The sequence below is a fragment of the Oncorhynchus clarkii genome, chromosome 15 (assembly GCF_045791955.1).
Source record: "Oncorhynchus clarkii lewisi isolate Uvic-CL-2024 chromosome 15, UVic_Ocla_1.0, whole genome shotgun sequence".
NCBI lineage: Eukaryota > Metazoa > Chordata > Actinopteri > Salmoniformes > Salmonidae > Oncorhynchus > Oncorhynchus clarkii.
Genome location: NC_092161.1, coordinates 32,089,853 through 32,114,592, shown reverse-complemented (window position 1 = coordinate 32,114,592; position 24,740 = coordinate 32,089,853). Strand labels below are relative to the sequence as shown.

Here is a 24,740-nt window from a genome sequence, read left to right as displayed (position 1 = left end):
ATGGTTAAACTGAAATATACTAATTGATGGAGAAAAAAAACATTATTTTTAGGGGGGGAATTAAAATCGGTTTAATCTTTGTAAATATATCATAAATCGGACTGGTGGAGTTGTCTCACACATGCAGCTAACAAGAATACATGGAAATGTATGCTCTATTCAAAATTACAACCAACTAATTGCATCATTACTGCAAAAATGGAAGAGACGAGGGGGAGAAGGTAAGGAATTGTTTGTCGTCCTTGCATTAAAGACAAATTGGTTATAGAAAAAAAGTATACCAGTTTTATTTAAGGACCAAAAAATGACAAGTTGAAAAATAGCACATGGTTTATGAACTGATACACAAAATGAGTTTTCCAATTGAAATGATTATATAAAATACTTCCAACCAACAGAATGTGCTATACGGGGGGGATAAATAAACAGACACTCTTCTGTCTCTGTCAGTGCTGAAGAGATAGATGGAGAGAATCAACCTCACCATGCACTGGCACTGTCTGCAGCAGGTCTCACACATGAATTCCTCATCAGAATAACCCAGAGGTGTACATAGCCACATAGAGGACAGGAGGAAGTGGCTACCTGGCCCTATTATCTCAGGGATGAGCATTTTTGCCGGCAATAATATCATTGTGAAGTCTACAAGTCGTTTTTGTGAAGTTCTAATGAAGTTCAGGCGTTGTTCTGTTTATGATTCTGAATGTAGGATTCCCTCTCGGCAGGGGGTCAGACCCGCCCGCCATGAGTTGCACAATCTGTCTTGGCTACAGCGGAAACCTACAAGATTCTGCTTGTTTACTGTTTGAATTAGATATGTGTACTTCAGAGCAGTTGACTCAGGTGTATGTGTGCAGGTGACGGTGGTCTCATTGATAACCATGATGCCTGGGGTGTTGCTCATTTCTTTCTTTTTTTCCCCCACTCGGTTTTTACACGCTAACAAATTGTCCAAGGTCCAACTAACAAAACCGTTTCCTATGAAAGGAATAATATGTAATCCGTCAGACAATGAAAATGACCTTTTCTCAGGAAGAGTGGCATTGGCTGCTAAATCCGTTACATAAAGGGTTTGTCTATCCTGGATCCGTCATAGCCTGAGTATCTTAATATGCAGTGTACATCAAATGGTTTTGGGGTATAAGCCCTTCTTTCAATTTGGCCTTTCTTGCCTGTTGAAAGAGTTGGCTTATTGAAGAGAGACACTTTCCAAAGTGCCTCAACTGCCGAAAGAACAGGCATTCTTAAATAGTTAATTCACCTAAACCCCATGCAGTTGTGGAAAGGGAAGGGTTTGTGCTTATAAACACAGTGATCGTCTTGCCAAAGGTGTTTGGGAAAAAATAACATGTACAGTGGGGCAAAAAAGTATTTAGTCAGCCACCAATTGTGCAAGTTCTCCCACTTAAAAAGATGAGAGAGGCCTGTAATTTTCATCATAGGTACACTTCAACTATGACAGACAAAATGAGAAAAAAAATCCAGAAAATCACATTGTAGGATTTTTAATGAATTTATTTGCAAATTATGGTGGAAATAGGTATTTGGTCAATAATAAAAGTTTATCTCAATACTTGGCAATGACAGAGGTCAAACGTTTTCTGTAAGTCTTCACAAGGTTTTCACACACTGTTGCTGGTATTTTGGCCTATTCCTCCATGCAGATCTCCCCTAGAGCAGTGATGTTTTGGGGCTGTTGCTGGGCAACACAGACTTTCAACTCCCTCCAAAGATTTTCTATGGGGTTGAGATCTGGAGACTGGCTATGCCACTCCAGGATCTTGAAATGCTTCTTACGAAGCCACTCCTTCGTAAGGAGTATGCGCCAAAACCAGATTGGTTAAGTTCGCTATTTAGTGTTTGATGAAACCGTCGGTAGAGATTAAAATTTAGATGGAAACCAATGTACAGAATAACAACTTTTGTATTTGTTATCCGGTACATTGGAATTGAATCGCAAAAAAATATATTTTAATGAGCACTACGTCATCATGCATGTAGTCTTTTATCCACAACAAGTCAGTTTGATGGAAACATCTCTGGTGGGAAAATGCGCATATTGTTTTTTCGTGCAGATTTGAGAATATTCACATGAAATATGTTGCCAATTTAGATGGAAACCTAGCAAATGATGTAGAATTATCAGTGTGCAAAATAATGTTACGTTTCATGAGAAACCCCTATGTTCCAGTATCTCAAAATCATCATGATATAGTAGATTGTTTTGTGTTCATGAAATCCATCCACTCAAATGGAAGAACATTGCATCTGGTGGTCTTTTATTTAATATCTTAACACTCTTCACAGGTATCACCAGGTTTGACCTTCTCGGAGACTTTGGGAGATTCAATTGGCTGGGAAACTTCTATATCGTCCTGTCGTACAACTTGCTGTTTGCCGTGGTAACTACCCTCTGCCTAGTCCGGAAGTTCACCTCAGCGATCCGAGAGGAACTCTTGAAAGCATTAGGTAACATCTTTATATTCATATACTCATGTTCATGTCAAACAAAGCAGAAATTACAAAATGACTGGTTCATTGAGTTACCAGTGTTCTTAAAGAATGCATTGCTTTTTACAATAATTAAGCCTAGTCAAAGATTAATACAGGCAATGAGAACAATCCGAGGACACTGTTTTCAACAATTGATTGCTTACAGGTTAATTTATGTGTTATTTAAGAACATATTGCTATCTATAATAAAGTTGTATGAAAAGAAAGGCAAGCCCATTTCTCAAAGATTATTACAGACATCTAGAAAAATCCAAGGATATTGTTTTCAGTTGTTAATTTCTTACTTTATCCAGCCCCGGCGGCAGACTTGCTCAGCCAGGCTTCATCGTCTAAATGTGAGGAGTTTGCGTTATGTTTCCTTGTAAAAATGGTTAACATAAGCTATGGCATTGCAGTGCAGTCCCTGTGCAATACTGAACCAGATTGTCCCCTAACTTGGCCTCCCAACGTTGAGCTAGTTTTCCATAAATGAAAGAGCATTTGAAATCCTCCACCTGTACAGAGTCTTAGATTTAAATGCAATTTGTGATACTTTTGACCATAAGCTATTGATAGAACTGGTAGTCTGGAGAAATGGTTTGGTCTTTCTGATACTGTGCTAAACTGGTTTGATCCCGATCTGCCTGGGGAAGTATGTATCAGGGAGAGCAGATATCACCTGTGGAGTCCCTCAAGGATCTATTCTTGGTTCTCTTTTGTTCTCACTATACATGTTACCCCTTCATAGCTATGCAGATGACATGCAGCTAGACATATGTGCAGCACCAGATTACCTTAATGCTATCAACTGATAGGTTAGTTGTTTTTGGGAGCCTTAATACATTTAATGTCCAACAACTTGGTACATTTGAAGGAGGACAAGACTGAGGATCTGGTGATTTGGCTTAAGAGTCCAGAGGGGACAGCGAACTTGGTCACCTGGCACTAGTAAAAAGGAGGTTAGGAACTAAGGGGTCATCCTCGACTCATGGTGTGTCTCGTACTTAACCCTTAGCCTACAGTGGTCGCGCCCCGAGGAAATATAATTAACATAACAAAAGAATCTCCATAAAAATCTGTCTAAGCTGGAGACATGTTTTTCTGCATGGGCTGTGTCTCAATCAACTCCATCCGCCGATACCTCCTGCAGTGAAAGGTGGCAGAGCTAGAGCGGTGTTTGTCAGACCATAAGACATCCCGAAAATCGGTTTTCTCACAAAATCGTATGTAGCGTCCGACCAGTTTGGCTTACAAACTCTATTGAAAGATGACTCTCACGAACACAGTGGTGTTCTCCGTTTTGCTCTAGACTGCCAAAAAGCCTCACAAGACTCGTCTGAAGTCGGTACAGCCTCTCCTGTCAGGGTCTGTAGTGTCCGAACGGATTGGGCTACACACCAATATGACCCCTCTGTGGAAAGCTGAGAGTCTCACAAATTATGAAAATGTCTAGGTCCGTCTGGCTGGCCGGCCGGCCGGCCGGACCTGGACTCATCTGAAGGGCCCCAGTACCAGTTTAAACATTTTTTTTATGGAAGTATATATGGAGATAGTTTAATGGCTAAAATAAGGGGATAAATACATGAAAAAAATCATTCTCTTCTATCGCTGAGATAGAACAAACTTCCTTTAGATTTTTTGGGGGACTTTTCTTTGGACTGTCTGTTCCATGTTGTGACTCTGTTACTCTGCGCATTTCTATTGGCTAATAGCAGTAACTCCAAATTCTATGTTTCATCCAATATATATTTATTGATACCTTCAGGGGTCTTAAATGTCAAAATCAAAGGGCTAAATCATCCTTGGTATGACCATTTTTTAAAAACAATTCCATATGTTCGCTAAGAACCCTCCCCCGGCTTAGACAGGGCTTAGAGTCCAGAGGTTGAAGGCCTGGTACAGATACAACAGCCGTCATAAGCAGAGATGAGACAAAACCAGACAGTCGTTTAATTTTTTTCTAAGCTTTATAAAGATAAAAAAAATAATAAGATGGTCGGTTGACTGTTTCTACGGTAACGATGTCTCTGTACAATGACCTGATAAAACTTTTGAAACCAAGTTGTTTGGTCGTTTTGTATCAAAGTGTTTCAGCAGACAAGTATCATAGAATACATGCGCCAGAAACAGGGCACACTTTGACCTGTCAGGAAAAATATCAGCAATTTAAGCTAGCTATTAACTACAGCAAATAGCTAGCTTGCTGTCTTCTTGGCTAAACACAGAGCATCTTAGCATTTTTCTTTGATTGACAAAACTGACAAGTGTCGTTTGACGGGTTTAATCTTGGAAACTTCAGCGGCCATCATGAGACGTTCTAAAACTAGACCGTTCAGATCAAGCGAACGTCGTTGTAAAGCCAAGTAACACCGTCATGTCTTGTCCTGGTAGTTGTATCTGTACCGGGCTTAAGACTCACCTTTTTAGCTTGCTTGGAATTAGTCTGGATATTTTAGATTTAGTTGACTTTTTTGTCTTATTTTAATATCCTATTAATATTATCGTGTCCTATCCTGTTTGTACTTTTGTATTTGTATTTTTTGCAGCTTTACTGGTTTGTCATTTCTTTCTCTATTTTGTATTATTGTATTATTTTACATTGAGTTGCTGCCTCTGTATGAATTGTGCCAAATGAATAAAGTTGTATTATTATTATTATTATACACTTTGTGCTCAGATTGTCTGAACCAAATTAGTGCTGTATGATTGCATGCTCTGTCATTTTTACCATAGTTATTTGCACTGACGAGACATTTAACCTTTTGGTTTTTGGTCATTTCAGTAATAATCAATCCAAATGACATCATATGTCATAGAGAGATGGCGGCTTTTGTCATAACTCATAACCTGTTCCAAGGCTGCCTGGGTCTGCATTCCCTGCAACCTAGGCAGCAATATGTCTACTGTGGCTGCAGCCAGGTAGATAGATAATCTAAATTCACTGTACTTTTGGACTGATGTGAAGATGACGAGGCAAAGGGGGAAAGTCTCTAAAGCTTGTTGTGACAGGCCCAGGATGTCTGATGTCGAAAATGTCAAATGACGGAGGCAGTGTTTTTCAAAAAATATATATACATATTCATCGTCTGTGTGTGTTTTGTAATGACATTTCTGCCCCTTATCTCCTCCTGGCCAGGTCTGGATAAATTACAACTGTCAAACAGCCCCACAGACCCTGAGTCTGGGAAGATCGCGGCCAACGGGCATCAGAAGACTCTGTGAAAGAGACAACCGACACACACACACACACCTCATGGCAGCCAAAGGGAGATTTTGACAGTACTGGGATTGAGTCTGTGTAAGAGACTTAGTATACACCGACAGTGTCTGACGGCACTGCGAGTGAGGGGAAGAGTAATTTAGCTTTGTGACATTCCATCCTCTTCCTCCTGGATCGATGGATGCAGGACTTGGACAGGCACACATTTGAGCCCCCTGACAGACTGGCATCATCACAACAGTTGATGTTGACCTCAACAGTGACTCTGACCATGGGCCACTCAGCCGATGTCTGGGGGACTTTCTCTCAGCACTAATGTCCTTCTCCCCCCCCCCCTCAATCTTTTCAATACATTCGAATTCTACCCTCTACCCATCTCACTCTAACCTCTTGCGTTCCGTGCTTCCCTGATCACTTTTTATCTGTTATCCCCCCCCCCCCCCCGTAATTGCACTATGCCCTACTGGCTTGGTGCAATGTAACCTTTCGATGCAGAGGCTGAAGAGATGCTTGCTGACTAGTAGCCATTTTTACACTTATGTCCTATTTCAATGTCTGTCTGTTTCCAACCTGTTCTATTTCCACCACAGTTACTGAGCCCATGCAGTGCATTTCACCAATTTTAAAACCCATTTTGGTTATAAAATGCACCTCAGTGTGTTATTTGGAGAGCGAGAAAAAACAGCACCTTCTCACAAGTATAATGAGAAGAGAATTCCTTTTTTTGAGAATCAGGAAGTAAATGTGACGTGTATCAGTGGCCCATGGGGCATTCACAATATAATATCTGTATTATATGTAAAGACTTGGTGGTCTCCCATAGTCACCTTATTCAGTATCTCGTATGTATAGCAGGGCTCGCCAACCCTGGTCACGAAGAGCTAACCTCCTGTAGGTTTTCGCTCCAACCCCAGTTGTAACCAACCTGATACAGGCTTATCAAGCAGGTAGTTATTAGAATCAGGTGTGATGGATTAGAGTTGGAGACAAACCTACAGGACAGTAACTCTCCAGGAAAAGGGTTGGCGAGCCCTGGTGTATAGTATTTGGTATGGATGGCTTCTGGTTTGATAAGTGGACATTTTATTTTTATTTTATTTTTTAAATATCCACACATTTTGAAAATACGAGGGCATTCTTTGATAGACTTACTTGCTGTTGAACTCTCCTGCATTAAAAAAAAATAGTACTGATTACTCTTATTCATTTTGCATATCGCTTTTAGCCGTTTTACATGTCCTCACAGGCGTCTGTGTATCACCACGTCTTCCCTCTTTGCAGAGCTTGCTGATACATTTAGTACCCGTTCACCTAAGTGACCACACCAGAGATCAGTCAGTGTCTCCTCCATTGACACAGACTGAATGGGGAAGAACTAGCCCATCCTTCCATCTTTCTGGTCGTCTCAGGCCAGTTGTGAATGTGTCACAATGTGCTCATTTTATTTTGCGTCACCCACTCTGTACTGTGCGTTCATTATTTTGTCTCAATTTGAATGACTCTTGTTTAGTTGCTGTTGATTGCGATCACTCTCGAGATGGGAAAACTATAGTGTTCCACACGTCTTTTTTTTTGCTTTCAAAGTTTGGTCCTGTGGGTGGATGTTCTGAAAATGTTGTGTTGGTAAGCTTGATCTCCCCAAATAACTACTATGCTATTTTAACATCTTTTTCAAATGTATTTAACGGGGCACTAAGCTTTGTTGAACCTCCTTTTTATTGTACATTTTGTAAAGTTTTCATTATGAAGAATAATCTCAAAGTGCATAATATAAAAAATTGAAATACATATTTTAACGCAACTAGACCGGGTCACTGAGACAAAGATCCCAGCTGACACTACAAGCACAGCTGTCAACAGAAAGCCTTCCTAAAGATAAAGGTCTTTAGGCCCGTTTTAAAGGAGCCCAGAGTCTGTGGTGCCTTCAGGTGGTCCGGGAGAGCGTTCCAGAGGCTGGGGGCAGTCGAACTGAATGTCACATTATTATAGCAAATTATCCCAAATGGCACCCTATCCCCAAAAGTAGTGCAATATGTAGGGAATAGAGTGCCATTTGGGACAAACATAACCAGACGGAATTATGCTGTCGCTGCATATTATTGGTCGAGGGAGCACACCATAAGCACAAGATTACAATCATACTTTTCCAATGAGTTTGAGGTGCACACGGTCTGGGCCTGTTCCAGCCCAAGGGAACAGTTTTGGTTGCCTTAGTTTTCCCTCACTTGCCGAGGGTTTGAAATGTTGAAGCGTGGCCTGTACTGTAGGTGGAGTAGCTAATCAGAAGCGTTATGCCCACAGGGGCATGTGCCCCCTCAGATTTGTCCTGTTTAGTTGTTTCTCTGTAATACTGCTAGACCTAGAAATGTCATGAAGTTGACTTTAGCTAGCCCAGGTAGGTTCCCAACCTCATATCTAGCCACCAAAAAGCCATTTTAAAGCTATCCGTCAAGTTCGAGTAGCTAGCTCGTCTAACTATCTTAGCTGGTACGCCTGCTGGCAAACTTTAGAAAAGCAAGCAATAACCTAGTGTACTGAATGAGACTTGCATTCAGATTTCATTTAAAAAGAGGTATGCTTAGATATTATTTTTTTTTACATAGAAATAAGCATGATTATGGCTCTAGAATGCAGTAAAAAAACTGTTTTGGATGTTTGAAAAATTCTAAATTCTCCAACCTACACAACCCCCCCCAAGCGATTCTCACGTACTTTGTGCCCCCTCTCACATTTTTGGATGTAGCTATAGTTTGTGTGTCTGCATAGAATTTTTTGCTAATTAACATGAATGTGTTTTTTTTTTTTACCATGTTCCTGGCTATTTGTGTTTGTTGGTTTGTTTGCAAATAAAACAATGAACTTTTTATTTATTTCACCTTTTATTTAACCAGGTAGGCAAGTTGAGAACAAGTTCTCATTTACAACTGTTTAAGTTGACATTGCTTTTTCATCTGTAACTTCAACAGCATTTGTGGTGTACATCACAGGCTTCTTTTTGATATATAAGAGCACACTTGGCACAAGTTAGCTTGCTTTTACCATGGCAGTATATCTATGAACTCCTGACAAGTCACCGTATTCTGGAGGACTGAGACTTGAGGAAGAATTGCACTTTATTGGTATGGATGCCTGAAAGTGATAATTGTTTTGTGCATTTATCCTCTGATGAATGAATGAATAACTTCCTGTTTTAATTCACCTTCCTTCCTTCTGTAATTTACAGCCTGCAAACCACAACATGACCTGCTGGAAGAGCTCAATCTAAACATTGACAAATTTATGATTTCTCAAATGTTTAAATATAATTTATTTGACTCGATACTCCAGCATGTTGGACCCATTTTATGATACTACAGTACAGAATGTCACATTGAGGGTGTTTTCATACCTGTTTTACCGTTTAGAAATTGATGCACTATGTAAGTATTGACAAACTCACTTAGTGTGTTAAATTGTCAAGTTTAGTATTTGGTCCCATATTCTAAATAAGAATAGTGTGATTCTGAATACTTCTACATGTTACCATGATTACAGATAATCATGAGTGAGAAAGGTAGATGCAGAAAGATCATGCCCCCAAAACATGCTAACGTTAAACCATTACAATAACAGGAGGTTAGCATTTTCTAGAGTATATCTACAGTGCCTTCTGAAAGTATTCAGATCCCTTGACGTTTTCTACATTTTGATACGTTACAGCTTTATTCTAAAATTGATATAGTTTTTTCCCCCATCAATCTACACAATGACAAAGCAAAAAGTTAGTTTACATTTGAACTAATTTATTTTAAAAAATTCACAAGTATTCAGACCCTTTCCTCAGTACTTTGTTGAAGCACCTTTGGCAGCGATTACAGCAGAGTCTTCTCTGCAGATCCTCTCAAGCTCTGTCAGGTTGGATGTGCAGCAACGCTCCCCGTCTATTTTCAGGTCTCTCCAGAGATAGATCGGGTTCATGTTCGGTCTCTGGCTGGGCCACTCAATGACATTCAGGGACTTGTCCCAAAGCAACTACTGTGTTGTCTGTGTGCTTAGGATCGTTGTCCTGTTGGAAGGTGAACCTTCACCCCAGTCTGAGGTCCTGAGCGCTCTGGAGCAGGTTTTCATCAAGGATCTCTTTGTACTTTGCCTCGTTCCTGACTAGTCTCAATGCTGCAGAAATGTTTTGCTACCCTTCCCCAGAGCTGTCCCAATCGACACAAGCCTGTCTCAGAGCCCTACGGACTATTCCTTTGACCTCATGGCTTGGTTTTTGCGGGACCTTATAGACAGGTGTGTCTTTCCAAATCATGTCCAGTCAATTGATTTTACCACAGGTGGACTCCAATAAAGTTGTAGAAACACCTCAAGGATGATCAATGGAAACCAAGATGCACCTGAGCTCAATTTAGAGTCGCAAAGGGTCTGAATACTTATTTACATATGGTATTTCTGTTAATTTGCAAACATTTCAAAAAAAATGTTTTTGGGGTGTTGTGTGTAGATTGCTGAGGATTATGTATTTAATCCATTTTAGAATAAGACTTTCAACATTTTGTTAGGTTACAGCCAAGGGATCTGAATACTTTGCGAAGCCACTATATATGCATCTAACTTCCTCATTATTTACGAGTAATTCGTAATCATGATAGCATCCACAATGTAGAAATGTTTAGAAACATTCTATTCTTATTTACAAAAAGTGACTCATAACATTACATAATCTGAAACAAGTTGGTAGAGTCACAAGCTTGATGTCATTGCGTTCTAGAAATATGCGACCAAATACTAAAGGTTTGACATTTTAGTGAATTTGTCCAAATAGTTATGACACCTTCAAATGGGGGGACTAGACACAAAGTACTTCAATTTCTAAACAGTGAAACATGTATATAAATACACAAAAAACAAGATTTGATCTTATTCAAAATACTGGCTTATAGAGCCAAATTAAAAGTTTTCGCTTCATTGTCCAAATACATACGTAGGGGAGTGTATACGTTTTACTTACATCCAACTATCTTTCATATTGTGAAGTTCTATATCAACTACTCTGAGGTCAGACCAGTATTTTGTGGTAGGGAGACCTGCACAGAGGACATGTAGGTCGACCCTCCACACAGAAGGCTTCGAAGGCTTCCATGCAGGGCTGGTGGAAGAGGTGTGAGCAGGACAGGAGCACAGTGCGTCTGTTGCTGTGGTGTGGGGCGAGTGTCCTCCCTGCCTCCGTCTCTAGTCTGGCGCTGCACAGAGCGGTGAGACAGATGGGACAGTCCTGTGTATCTCTCTGGATGACCTGTGACAGTGGAGACAGACAGGGCTGTAGGGATGGACCAGTATTCCTAAAAATAAAAGCGGTCTTCAATAAAATACCGCCACACTACCACATCGGGTTGGGGTCAATACCAATTCCTGAAGGAAACTGAAATTCCAATTTTCCTCAATGCCTCTAGGAGAAAAATGTTGAATATAAATCAAATCTACTTCCTGAATTGACTGAATTTACCCCAACCCTGCTACCAGACATTTATAATGGCTATCTTCTCTCACAATAGCTTCCATACACACCCCTTTATCTTAAGTTCAATGGACATTATCTGGTTTAGCGTGTCACACAAGCTTGATTGTTTGGCCGTGTGTCTCTGAGATACCGTTGTGGGGCAAGTATCTACTGCAGCTCCGCCAATAATTAACTTCCTTCCTTTATTCAGAAAAGAAAACGGTCAACGCGCTCAAGGCTTAAACGCTTGATAATGAGCTTTGCGACATTTATGGTGTTTACCTTCACCAGGAAGGTGCACGGTGTGCGATTAAACACACTGAGTTCACTGTTTGATTCTCTCTGTACGAGTCGAGGTTGAGCAACACCTGTTGCCCTGCGCACAACCTTTTAACACAAGATTTTTTTATTTTTTATTATTTAAAACACCCTTTTCAACCTGTGGGATTGTGGGAAACTCCATTGGCTGGCATTGAAAGGCCCTATATACTGTACAACAGAGCCTATGGAACAGCAAATCTAGATCTCTTTTCAATTTGAACCACAGTACAGATGGCTCAGACGGGACGATGAAAGGGTTGGCGTGCATTATTAGACTGGCTCTGTTTTCTTGTAAACACAGAGGATTATTTCCTTCATTCATTTGGAAAAAAAGTGAATGATCATTTCTAGGAGGTTTGACTTTGTGTAGCAGCTGCAGCACAGCCTCTCCTGGACAAGCATTAGCATGTTGAATGAATGGCATGGCTACAGGGAGAATTAGACCAGGATTAGGACCTCATGAGAGTCTTTTTGATAGTGCACCGTGGTATTTCTATGGTGAGGTTTTTTTCCACAGTAGGGTTGCACAATTCCCAAAATGTTCAGGTTGTCCAGAAATCCTACGTGGAGATTTCCGGAAAGCCTGAGAATGTTACAGGAATTTTGCAACCCTATTCCAAACCTTTTCCTGTATTTTCTGCCAGTCGTCTTCCTGCGGCTCCGAGACGTGCTCTCTCTCAAACTGATGGAACACTCTTCTGCTTGATGACACCGACTGGTCGATATCGTTCAGGAAAGCCTCTACGTCCATATGACAGTATTGGACAAAGCTGTCATTCAACTCCTGCAACTAATTGGAAACAATTTAGTTACACAAAGGGGAATCATTCAATAGGACACCAAATAGAGTTCTGTTTCTTTATCAGATGTAATTGGTGCTATATTGTAATGCTTGAAGCCTGCTGACAAAGTCAAGTTGTTTAACAGGCCAGATCGATACCGACACGTCTCAGACTTATAAGGAAAATGTATGGAAACCAGTGAAAAGATAGCTGGTGCTGGGAAACGTGCACACACACACACACAAAGGCCATCCCTCAGGCTGCCCCAACGAGCTCGCTCCTGTCACAGTGACATCCCAAGTACTTTATTGCTGGGCTTTTATCACTAATTAAACAACTGTTAGCCATTCAGATGAGGTTTTATGGGCTGACTTTTCCACAGTGAAGGCAAACAACACAGGCCCTGGTGAACTTTGCCTTGTCTCACTGCAGAGGACAGGAAAAGGGACAGAGCAAGGGGAACAAAGGAATGGGAGAGGGAATGGCGTTGTCTCACCGCAATCCATCTTGATGTCAGCAGTTATCCTCCTTAATGTGTTGACTTAGGGTCGGACCTCAAAAAGCTAAAAATGGAAAGCTGGTCATCGGAATCACCTGATTAGACTGAAAACTAGAATATCTTAAAGGCTTTGCTGCCTGAGGGCAACTGCGGCTTTACCGTGAGGATGACAGACATGTTGACACTCCCAAATTACACCATATTCCCAAAGTAGTGCAATACTTTTGACCAGGGCCCACAGGGCTCTGGTCAAAAGTAGTGCACTACATAGAGAATAGGGTTCCATTTGGGACTCATCCTTGGTTAGGGGTCCATTCCATCACTAGCCTTTCTGATAGCTAATTAAAGAGATGCCACTCATGTCGCTCTATCTAGAGCTCTTTGTAATCAATCAGAGTGCTTCAGTGGGTTCAGAGAGACCGATATTACGAGTGACACCTTGATTGCGCCCAACTTGTAATGTGCTCGGAGAGGTCAATGTCCTACCCACAATCCCCTTCTCTCATCCTCCATCTATAAACACTGCTTTAGCATGTCACGTAAACACGAGCAGCAATTTTATTGGTCTAATTAACTCTGTTGGAAAGCATTAGCCCCATCCTGGTGACGGCCACGTCAAGGATGGGGGATTGTCTGCTCCGAGGAATCTGAGACAGTGCAGGACTTCCATCACACAGAGACAAGTTGAGTCCCAATGGCATCCAATTCCCATACAGTGCACTACTTTTTACCAGAGCCCAATGCAAAAGCAGTGCACTATAGGGAACCGGCTGCATTTGTTAGACATCCCAAGGCTCACACAAATATACCAGTAAAATCAGTATATGTGCTTCTCAAGCGCGTTTACTATTCAGCTGTGTCTCTGCAAATCGCCACTACAGTCCGAGGTAAGTCAGCACAGTGGAGGGGGAGATTTCAGTCTCACTAGGTGGCAATCTATCCTTTTCCAGGGAGCCACAGACTAGAGAAGGCAGAGGCCTTAGTGTCGATAGGCCCCCATCCAGTTGCTGGAAACCACCAACAGCCAGCCAAAGCTGAAAGGACTAACCCCTTTATAATGTGTATTCTGTCCTCAGATCAAAGTCAAATCCTGTGGAATATTTTAGTTCTTAAGTGGGACAGTGAAGAAAGCCAGTGCAAATGACAACCAGGGAACCTGCCACAAATATGCACCCTCCCTCAACCCCCTCTTTCCGAGGGGGGGTGCAAGCACACAGACAAACACACAGTGGGCCCTTGCTTTTGTGTTGACCCTGGAATGTCCAGACTGTTTGACCAAAACACACACTCTTCGTAATTAGTTTACAAACAGTGTATGATTCACATGGCATCAAAGGCCCTCTGAAGCTGCTTAGAGAGTTGGGTTCCCCTACCCTGCACCTCCACCGATGCCTGTGTCCACTCCACACTGACCTGGGATCAGATCGGCTGTCGATCCGTCAATCACGGCAACCTAAAGTCCACCACTGCTAAATAGGTGAGGAATGTCTGGCAGGGTGAGTTTCAGGAAGAATGGAGACTTGCATCCCAAATGGCACCCTATTACCTCTGGTCAAAAGCAGTGCACTATGGGGAAAAGGGTGCCATTTGGGACAAAAGCTTATAGGAGTGGGGAAAGCCTCGGCAATGTGACCTGGTAGTCACCAGTGGACCGACTCACCAGATAAGGGCACATGTTTTGACCCTACACGGCATTGTTCAGTATATAGTAAGTAGAAGAACTACAGTTAAAGTCAGAAGTTTACATACACTTATGTTGAAGTCATTAACTCGTTTTTCAACCATTCCACAAATTTCTTGTTAAACTAGTTTTGGCAAGTCTTAGGACAAGTCATTTTTCCAACAATTGTTTAGACAGATTATTTCCCTTAACTCACTGTATCACAATTCCAGTGGATCAGAAGTTTACATACATTAAGTTGACTGTGCCTTTATACAGCTTGGAAAATTCCAGAAAATTATGTCATGGCTTTAGAAGTTTCTGATAGGCTAATTGACATCATTTGAGTCAATTGGAGGTGTACTTGTGGATGTATTTCAAAGACTACCTTCAAACTCAGTGCCTCTTTGCTTGACATCATGGGAAAATCTAAAGAAATCAGCCAATGCCTCAGAAAAAAAATTGTAGACCTCCACAAGTCTGGTTCATCCTTGGGAGCAATTTCCACCACTCAGGAAGGTGATGCATTCTGTCTCCTAGAGATTAATGTACTTTGGTGCGAAAAGTGTAAATAAATTCCAGAACAGCAGCAAAGGAACTTGTGAAGATGCTGGAGGAAACCGGTACAAAAGTATCTATATACAGAGTAAAACAAGTTCTATATCGACATAACCTGAAAGGCTGCTCCGCAAGGAAGAAGCCACTGTTCCAAAACCGCCATAACAATGCCAGACTACGGTTTGCAACTACACATGGGGACAAAGATTGTACTTTTTGGAGAAATGTCCTCTGGTCTGATGAAACAAAAATATAATTGTTTGGCCATAATGACCATTGTTATGTCTGGAGGAAAAAGGGGGACGCTTGTAAGTCGAAGAACACCATCCCAACCGTGAAGCACGGCGGTGGCTCCATCATGTTGTGGGGGTGCTTTGCTGCAGGAGGGACTGGTGAACTTCACAAAATAGATGGCATCATGAGGTAGGACAATTATGTGGATATTTTGAAGCAACATCTAAAGACATCAGTCAGGAAGTTAAAGCTTGGTTCCAAATGGACAATGACCCCAACCATACTTCCAAAGTTGTGGCAAAATTGCTTAAGGACAACAGAGTCAAGGTACTGGAGTGGCCATCACAAAGCCCTGACCTCAATCCTATAGAAAATTTGTGGGCAGAACTGGAAAGGTGTGTGTGAGCAAGGAGGCCTACAAACCTGACTCTGTTACTAAATTCACCCAACTTATTGTGGGAAGCTTGTGGAAGGCTACCTGAAACGTTTGATCCAAGTTAAACAATTTAAAGGCAACGCTACCAAATAGTAATTGAGTGTATGTAAACTTCTGGCCCACTGGGAATGTGATGAAAGAAATAAAAGCTGAAATAAATAATTCGCTCTACAATTATTCTGACATTTCACATTCTTAAAATAAAGTGGTGATCCTAACTGACCTAAGACAGGGAAAAACTGAGTTTAAATATATTTGGCTAAGGTGTATGTAAACTTCAGACTTCAACTGTACATGATGTGGAACCTTCTCAGGGTTTCATCTTTCATAATCAGTGTACATAATACACATATCAGTCCCTCCTCATCAGGGTTGGGTTGAATTGCTTTTCCATTCAGGAAATCAACTGAAATTCCCCCAAAAAATGTATCTCTGAGAATTTCAGTTTACTTCCTGAATTGACTGAATCAAAAAGGAATTGACCTCAACCCTACTCCTAAATGACACAGTTGTTAAAATTACCTTTGTCTCAAAGAATTTTCGTCGTAGCTGTTTGTCTTTTGGGGGAACTGTTTTCCTCATATGTCCGTACCACTTCCGAACAACATAGCCACGCCAACACGCTTGAATTCTATCATTGACCATATGAAAAAGGTAAAACAGCAAGGATACAGGCCTAACACAGGGTGAACATGGTAACTTGATCAATAAGGTATGGTTTTCCTGGATCTAGATTAGGCCTAAAATTAGTCTTGGATTAAAAATCATTCTCAGTGGGGAATCTCCATTGAGTATGCTTTTTAGTCCATGCCGAGGTTTAATCTGATTCCAGCTAAACATGCAGTCCAATCTCTGGAGATGTTTACCTGATGGCACACCTCTCTTTGAAGAGGCGAGCTCCATCGTGGATCACTCTGGTCTCATACTGCTCCTTCCTGCACATAGGACAGCACTTCCTGCCTGAAAACCTCTCAAAGGCCTGCAGACAGGCTCTGTGAAACACATGGGAGCAGGAGAGCAAAACCTAGACACAATATGAATATCATTATTAGTGTTGATTGTTGAATATTATACAGTATACTTATGCATTATCACTTATATAAATAATAGTTATATTTGAATTAAATCAGCTTTAGCCTTAACTAGATTTTTCATTTTTGTTTTTAATCGGTCCCTCTTATACGTCTGAAATTCCCTTGGCATTTCACTGAATGACTTGTCGTTTTAAAATGATTGTGGCATGCAGAGCCTCCTGGGTATGCTGGTGTGTATGTATTGGTTTTCAACATCTCTTAAGTGTTTTTGGTGAGTCCTGTGAGATGTGTGTGTGTGTGTGTGGGTCTTATATTCAAAAGTCCCCACATCCCTATGAGGACAAAGACTATTTTAAGCTTAGGGTTACAATTAGAATTAGGGTAAGGGGTTTAGGGTGGAGGTTATGGTTAGGGAAAATAGGATTTTGAATAGAAATAAATGTGAGGTCCCCATGAGGATAGAAGAACATAACGTGTGTGTGTGTGTGTGTGTGTGTGTGTGTGGTGTACTATTTGCTCAGGAGCCAGTGGGAGTCAGCGAGCCCATGCTGGGAGGGCTGGGACCTGGGGCTGCAGTCTCCTCTCCTCCACCTCCCACAGACTCTTTTGTCGTCTGCACTCACAAGGAGAGAGGAGACAGCAGCCTCAGCTATGGTGATTGGCACACACAAACCAGTGTACTCAAAGCTCTGCAGGGCAGGGGGAGCCATATTGATTTCCCATTGTTTTTGGCCCAACCAACATACTCCATCAACAGTGAAAGGCCCCCCTGCAGTGCACAATCTATATCTAGGGGCTCGACAAGCCATTAGACTGGAGTGAATTTTAGCTCTTGCAAGAAAAGTCTGCTTTACCCCACAGGCTACAAGCTTCACAGAGAAGGGCTGAATATGGAGGACTGGGAAACCGAGAGACTGTTTTTGAGCCACTTCTGAATGTTTTTACATGGTACTTTTTTATAGTATTTTTTATTGATTTATTATTTCACCTTTATTTAACCAGTTCAGCAAGTTCTCATTTACAACTGTGACCTGGCCAAGATAAAGCAAAGCAGTGCGACAAAACAACAACAGAGTTACACAAACAAACGTACAGTCAATAACACAATAGAAAAATCTATGTACAATGTGTGCAAATGTAGAGTAGGGAGGTAAGGCAATAAATAGGCCATAGAGGCGAGATAATTACAATTTAGAATTCACACTAGAATGACAGATGTGCAGATGATGATGTGCAAGTAGAGAATAGAGATACTGGGGTGCAAAAGAGCAAGAAATAAATAAATACAGTATGGGGATGAGGTAGTTGGATGGGATATTTACAGATGGGCTATGTACAGGTGCAGTGATCTGTGAGCTGCTCTGACAGCTGGTGCTTAAAGTTAGTGAGGGAGATAAAAGACTCCAGCTTCAGTGATTTTTGCAATTCGTTTCCAGTCATTGGCAGCAGAGAATTGGAAGAAAAGGCGGCCAAAGGAAGTGTTGGCTTTGGGGATGAGCAGTGAAATATACCTGCTGGAGTGCGTGCTACGGGTGGGTGTTGCTATGGCTTTACCTAGCAAAGACTTATACATGGCCTGGAGCCAGTGGGTTTGGTGACGAATATGTAGTGAGGACCAGCCAACGAAAGCATACAGGTCGCAGTGGTGGGTAGTATATGGGGCTTTGGTGACAAAGCGGATGGCACTGTGAGTAGAGTGTTGGAGGCTATTTTGTAAATGACATAGCTGAAGTCAAGGATCGTTAGGATAGTCCGTTTTACGAGGGTAAGGAGGCTTTGTTGCAAAATAATAGGAAGCCAATTCTAGATTTAATTTTGGATTGGAGAGGCTTAATGTGAGTCTGGAAGGAGAGTTTACTCCTAACCAGACACCTAGGTATTTGTAGTTGTCCACATATTCTAAGTCAGAACCGTCCAGAGTAGTGATGCTAGTTGGGCGGGAGGGTGCGGGCAGCAATCGGTTGAAGAGCATGCGGTTAGTTTTTCCTGGCATTTAAAAGCAGTTGGAGGCCACGGAAGGATGGTCTGTGGTTGGTGTTAGTAAAGTGTTAGTTAGCTGAAATAATCAGCCATAATTGATGTTGAAATGATTTAGGCCTGCAAAAATGGCTAAACCTCTTAAAATACAATTTCAAATCATTGTAGTTTCACTAATAACAAACCCATTTAACATGTTTTTGTCAAACAGATCAACAAATCCACAAAGATTCACATTTGTCCCTTTCCCTTGTTAGCAGGCTATAATTAACATTTTTCCCTCGAGTCAAATTAATATTTACACGTGCATCTATATGGAAACTGTGCTTTGTAAGGCTGTCTATTCTACCCCGCATTCTTCAGGAGATTGGCATCTTAAAAGGGGATCAGAAAGGTGTAAAAGACTGAACGACCCTCACAGGAACACACTGATTGCTACATCATCGTGTCACAGTTGAGTTCCAAGGCAGTATGGGTAAATTTGTACAGTTGTCTACACAGATTAGAACACACAGGGACCTAAGGGAGGGGGAGAGAGTGTGTTTGGGAAGGGGAGTGGGCTGCCCTAGAGGGGTGAAAACGTTTTTTTTTTTTTAAATAGTCCTCTGACTGACTTGAGAATAAACACCAGGTATTGTGAACAGAGGAATACCTGAGTCTGTAAGCGAAACTCCTCCCTGCAGATCACACAGGGCTGCTTGGAGTCCCCTTCATGAATAGACCTCGACTTGACCTGACTCCATTCATCTACCGTCAGTTTTCTGGCCGGGGACTGCACCAAACCCAATTTCTGGGCTGCAGAGGCAGACAACAACCCAATATCAAACAACAAATGAAAAAAGTCATGCATAATAGCTCAGGTCTCACAATGAGACCTCCTCCTTCCCAAAGTGTTGTGAACTAGTTCCCAACTGCTGATGTAACAAGGCTTTATAAAATACATTTGATTGATTGCTAGCTTACCTAATGTCAGTGGTGGAGCTGCTGGGTCAAGCACATACTCTTTCTCCTCTCCATTGTGTTGCTGGGGCCCTTTCTGTTTCACAGTTCCATGGTTTCGTTTGCAGTGTGTTTCAGTGGCGGCTCTTCGGCACCATCTTGTCTTCACAGGGTCACACAGTGACAAATTCTGAAGCAGCAAGTTTCGTGCGATATGGTCTTGAAGAGCAACTGAGGTGATTGCTAACTTTCCACTGGTTGCTTTTGAGTTCGAGCCCTGTAAAATGAGAGGAAAGTTTGACTTAGTAAATATGACCTTCGATTGTGGAAATGTACACACGTTGAAAAAGGTATTTAGCCAAATGGGACATGCATCTGTTCTGTTGCTTTATGGCAGACAAATAGGCTACGTGTGGCCCCTTCGAAGACTCATAACCATATCAATGTCTATGGTTGGACCCAAAAATCTAAATGCATGCATTATTTGTTTATGACAAATGCACTTTCTTATTTTCAAACATTGTTTCTCAAATCACAAGCATAACGCACAACTTTTCTGAAGACGTTACGATAATGTCACTCACTCTGAAAGATGACCACGTAACTTGTTAGTTAGCCATCTAGCGAGCTAACATTACATTGTTACATTTAGCTAAGCAACTGCTAACGTTACAAGTAAATTAACATAAACGACTTGCTAAATATGCATGTGTCGGGAAAGGACACTTGCTACAATTGTTGCAAAAACTATTAAATGAGCGAAATGATTCGGGGGAAAAATACCAACGAGTAAAATTCAAACCTTCCGCATTGTGATCTGTTGGAGGTAGTGTTTGTATGGTTACGTTACTTAGTAACCAAGGAGGCAGTCCTCCATCACCTCCTCTCCATCCCAACAAGTTCCTTAATCAATTGAATCAGTAGCTAGGTTTCCATCCAATTAGCGACAGTTTTTCATGCGAATTTTCTAGAATCGGCATAAAGAAACTATGCGCATTTTCCCACCAGCGGAGTGTTTCCACTAAACGGATTTGTGGATAAAAATCAGTGCGTGATGACGTAGTTCACACCAAATGTAGGTTAATTTTTCGCTTACATTTTTTCTGTTTCTCTACTGAAGACACATCTAAAGTTCAATGTGTTTCCATTGCATTTTTTGGCACGGGCACTCTAGCCAATTGCTCGCGGATACTGTGCTGGTAGGCTAGTCTACGTGATGAGATTATTATTATGGATAAGAGCGAGAATATTTGTATTTGTCAAACGGAAATCAAGCTTCGGTCGTCATGTCACTAGAATAAGACCCTCGACATTTATTTGATAGGAGCATCAAGTTCACCGTGCACTTTCACCACTCTGTGAAGTTCAACATCATTTATTTCATCTGTAGCCTTAACAGTGGTTCCCAAACTGTGGGGCGCGAAGGATCGTCAGGGGAGGCACGAAGGTCCCCCTTCTCCCCCATTATTTTTTTTAATGAACTAATTCCGGCTTTAAACGTTCTCTTGAAAGTTGTAATAGAATAATGCACAAGGTGCAATTTCGAAATTGGGTAGTGCATCATTAGTTCCTCTTGTCATGTCACTCACAAAAACAGCTGGACAAAATGACGTCACACACACACACACACATCTAATTTTCTCTAAAAACCTACTAGTGTCTAATAAAAATACTACCCTAAACATCAACCTGTATGTCCTCCCACCTATCTGTTTAATGTCTCAGGTAGCCTGAGAAAGCCAGCATTGATAGAATGCAATCATTGACTAATAGGCTATTGGCCATATCCTAATAATTTACATGCGCCAATTTATCACATGTTTCGTGCCATGGTAAAACATGCACTCCTGTTCTGAAATAAATGGATGGTAAAGCTTGCCAGCCAACCAGATTAGCAAGGCGACAAGATTCAGGGAATCTTGAAAGTCAGGACAATCCTAGTTCTGCAAAGTAACATCATTTTTATAGCTAAAAAATATATTTAGCAAGCAGTAGACATATATAATTAATTGTAGCGTGGAACGTTATGGTCACGTGATCAAGTGCCCCGCGTACCTTCATAATTTATTCGAAAAACGCCGTTTCCATTTGTCGCGAAAAATAACGTTCTGCCGCATTCACATACTAGTCAGAACTAGGAAATTCTGAATTGTTCGTCTTGCTGATTCGTTAAACGCAGCACGTGTATAACTACAACCAGTTAACAAATGGTATATTCCAGAGTTTCCTACTTCCGAGTAGCACATGAACGTCGCATAAACAAAATAAAAAATCCATCACTGTCGAATTGGTAAAAAACACAAAATACTCCATAATGACTAAGCGAAAACTTTTTTTTTAGACATTTTAGCTAATTTATTCCAAATAAAAACAGAAATACCTTATTTACATAAGTATTCAGACCCTTTGCTCTGAGACTACATTTAGCTCAGGTGCATCCTGTTTCCATTGGTCATCCTTAAGATGTTTTTACAAGTTGATTGGAGTCCACCTGTGGTAAATTCATTTCATTGGACATTATCTGGAAAGGCACACACCTGTCTATATAAGTTCCCACAGTTGACAAGTGCATTTCAAAGCAAAAACCAAGCCATAAGGTCGAAGGAATTGTCCGTAGAGCTCTGAGACAGGATTCTGTCGAGGCACAGATCTGGGGAAGGGTAACAAAACATTTCTGCAGAATTGAAAGTCCCCAAGAGCACAGTGGCCTCCATCATTCTTAAATGGAAGAAGTTTGGAACCACCAAGACTCTTCCTAGAGCTGCCCGTCCGAACAAACTGAGCAATCGGGGGAGAAGGGCCTTGGTCAGGGATGTGACCAAGAACCCGATGGTCACTCTGACAGACCTCCAATGTTCCTCTGTGGAGATGGGAAAACCTTCCAGAAGGACAACCATCTCTGCAGCACTCCACCAATCAGGCCTTTATGGTAGAGTGGCCTGACAGAAGCCACACCTCAGTAAAAGGCACATGACAGTCCACTTGGAGTTTGCCAAAAGGCACCTAAAGACTCTCAGACCATGAGAAACAAGATTCTCTGGTCTGATGAAAACAAGATTGAACTCTTTGGTCTGAATGCCTAGCGTCACATCTGGATGAAACCTGGCACCATCCCTATTGTGAAGCATGGGGGTGGCAGCATCATGCTGTGGGGATGTTTTTCAGTGGCAGGGACTGGGAGACTTCAAAACCTGCCCCAGAGTGCTCAGGACCTCCGACTGGGGTGAAGGTTCCACCTTCCAACAGGACAACAGCCAAGCCAACGCAGGAGTGGCTTCGGGGACAAGTCTCTGAATGTCCTTGAGTAGCCTAGCCAGAGCCCGAACTCTTCAGGACTCTGGAGAGACCGGAAAATAGCTGTGAAGCAACACTCACCATCCAAACTGACAGAGCTTGAGAGGATCTGCAGAGAAGAATGGGACAAACTCCCCAAATACAGGTGTGCCAAGCTTGTAGCGTCATACCCAAGAAGACTCTAGGCTGTAGTCAGTGCCAAAGGTGCTTCAACAAAGTACTGAGTGAAGGGTCTGAATACTTCTGTAAATGTGACATTTCAGTTTATTTATTTTTATACATTTGCAAAAATGTATAAAAACCTGTTTTTGCTTTGTCATTATGGTGTATTGTGTAGATTGTTGACGAAAACAACAATTTAATCGATTTTAGAATAAGGCTCTAATGTAACAAAATGTGGAAAAAGTCAAGGGGTTACATTATTGAAATTGTGATTTGTTACCAAGTAAGCGTTTCATTTTTAAAAAATCCTCTAGCCTATGTAAAACCTGGATGACTGACGGTTGTGCTGTATTGAAGCCACCGCGCAGCCATCTTGGTACTCCTCCATTGTAAAACAACAACAAAAAAACACAAAACATTTTTTGGAAGCTATAAAAATGCATTTATTCATGTCTACATTTGTTTTTGACACAATTACAGACACCTTAATGTATACTTTAAAATGATGTTAGCTCAACATACAAATAAATAATAATTTAAAAATATATATATATAAATATAAAAAGAGAGTACTGTTACTGTCCCCACTACACCCAAAAATACTTAAATACACAATTTTGTCCTTGAAACATTGAATTAAAATATTATGGAATTCTATTCTTTCCGGTGGAGGACTGCTCCTACTGGAGAGTGCCAATATGGCCGACCGGCGGCTTCAAAACCTCTCAATGACCAATACATAGCATCAGCAATCCAGGGTTTATACACATCATTGGTCTGAACCAGGCTACTCAGATTTTACTGCCTAAAAGTTTAATGAAAAGAGACTGCTTTTTATAGGGCTGCTTTTATAAAATATGTTTGTATTCAGGGATCTAATAGCATGATGATAATAATAATAATAATGTTTGGATTTTATTGTTGTTGAGCCCTGACTGTCTAGCTACCTTCAGGGGTTGAACCTGAATAGGCAGGCCTACCACACCTATTTTCCAATCATCACATTCACACATCCTAAAATGCTGTTTATTCCCCGATTCAATATTAATTGATGAATTGTATCAACAGCATCTAATATTTCTGTTATGATATTTAATGGGTTCACACCAGAGACTGTAAAAAGCACGGTTTCACACTGTAAGCTATAGATGCAGTTGGAACAGATGTGGTTTGGTGAACAACTCTTGCATGAGTAACCTTGTCTGAAACTCAAAGTCTTGTATTAGCTCCCTGTAATGATTCCTAGGCTTTCGCTCGCTGGGCTAATACACTCTTGTGGCACAATACCCAGCCAGTCACAATGGTCAACTTGGATTCATCTCTCACGTCACTATGCAGTGTATAGTCATGTTGATGTTTTCCTTTTGACCTAAATCAGAATAATATTTTCTTCCCCCGCAAAAAAAAATTGAACTGCGATTTCTGCATTCACTACAGGTGATTCCTTCGATGTCAAGAGATGGCACTAAAGGCATAGAACACATGACCAAAAAAGGTCAGTCTATGTTGGGGTGAAATTACACACCGAGCTGTTGTCAGAGCTGGAGCAGAACATAGCTAAGCTGCTCATACCTGTGCTATGAGTTAAGGGATCCATCTCAGGTCACCCAACATGGAAAACCATACACACAAACACTGGAGTTCCTAACAAT

At 41.3% G+C, this 24,740-nt stretch overlaps 2 protein-coding genes across 7 annotated transcripts in view; one reads left to right on the top strand and one right to left on the bottom strand.

Annotated features, from left to right (window-relative positions):
• The window catches only part of LOC139367213 (limb development membrane protein 1), a 77,218-nt gene extending 52,483 nt beyond the window's left edge, over positions 1-24,735 (top strand). For 2 of the 6 annotated variants that reach the window (XM_071105409.1, XM_071105407.1), the window contains one exon: positions 2,308-3,119. In XM_071105409.1, the coding sequence (XP_070961510.1) occupies positions 2,308-2,879 (572 nt within the window). In that variant the 3' untranslated portion in view covers positions 2,880-3,119. Of the gene's footprint in view, positions 1-2,307; positions 3,120-3,802; positions 4,054-5,629; positions 6,913-24,525 lie in introns of those variants that run through there. The other 4 variants (XR_011626848.1, XM_071105412.1, XM_071105411.1 and 1 more) reach the window with 4 other exon arrangements.
• LOC139367214 (ring finger protein 32) lies at positions 8,574-20,482 on the bottom strand. Its single transcript, XM_071105413.1, has 7 exons — positions 20,435-20,482; positions 19,657-19,909; positions 19,346-19,488; positions 16,549-16,706; positions 16,205-16,313; positions 12,136-12,303; positions 8,574-10,988 (listed from the first exon to the last, which is right to left on the bottom strand). The coding sequence occupies exons 1-7, from the start codon at positions 20,441-20,443 to the stop codon at positions 10,752-10,754; spliced, it is 1,077 nt and encodes a 358-aa protein (XP_070961514.1). The 5' UTR covers positions 20,444-20,482; the 3' UTR covers positions 8,574-10,751.
• Positions 24,736-24,740: the final 5 nt, after the last annotated feature.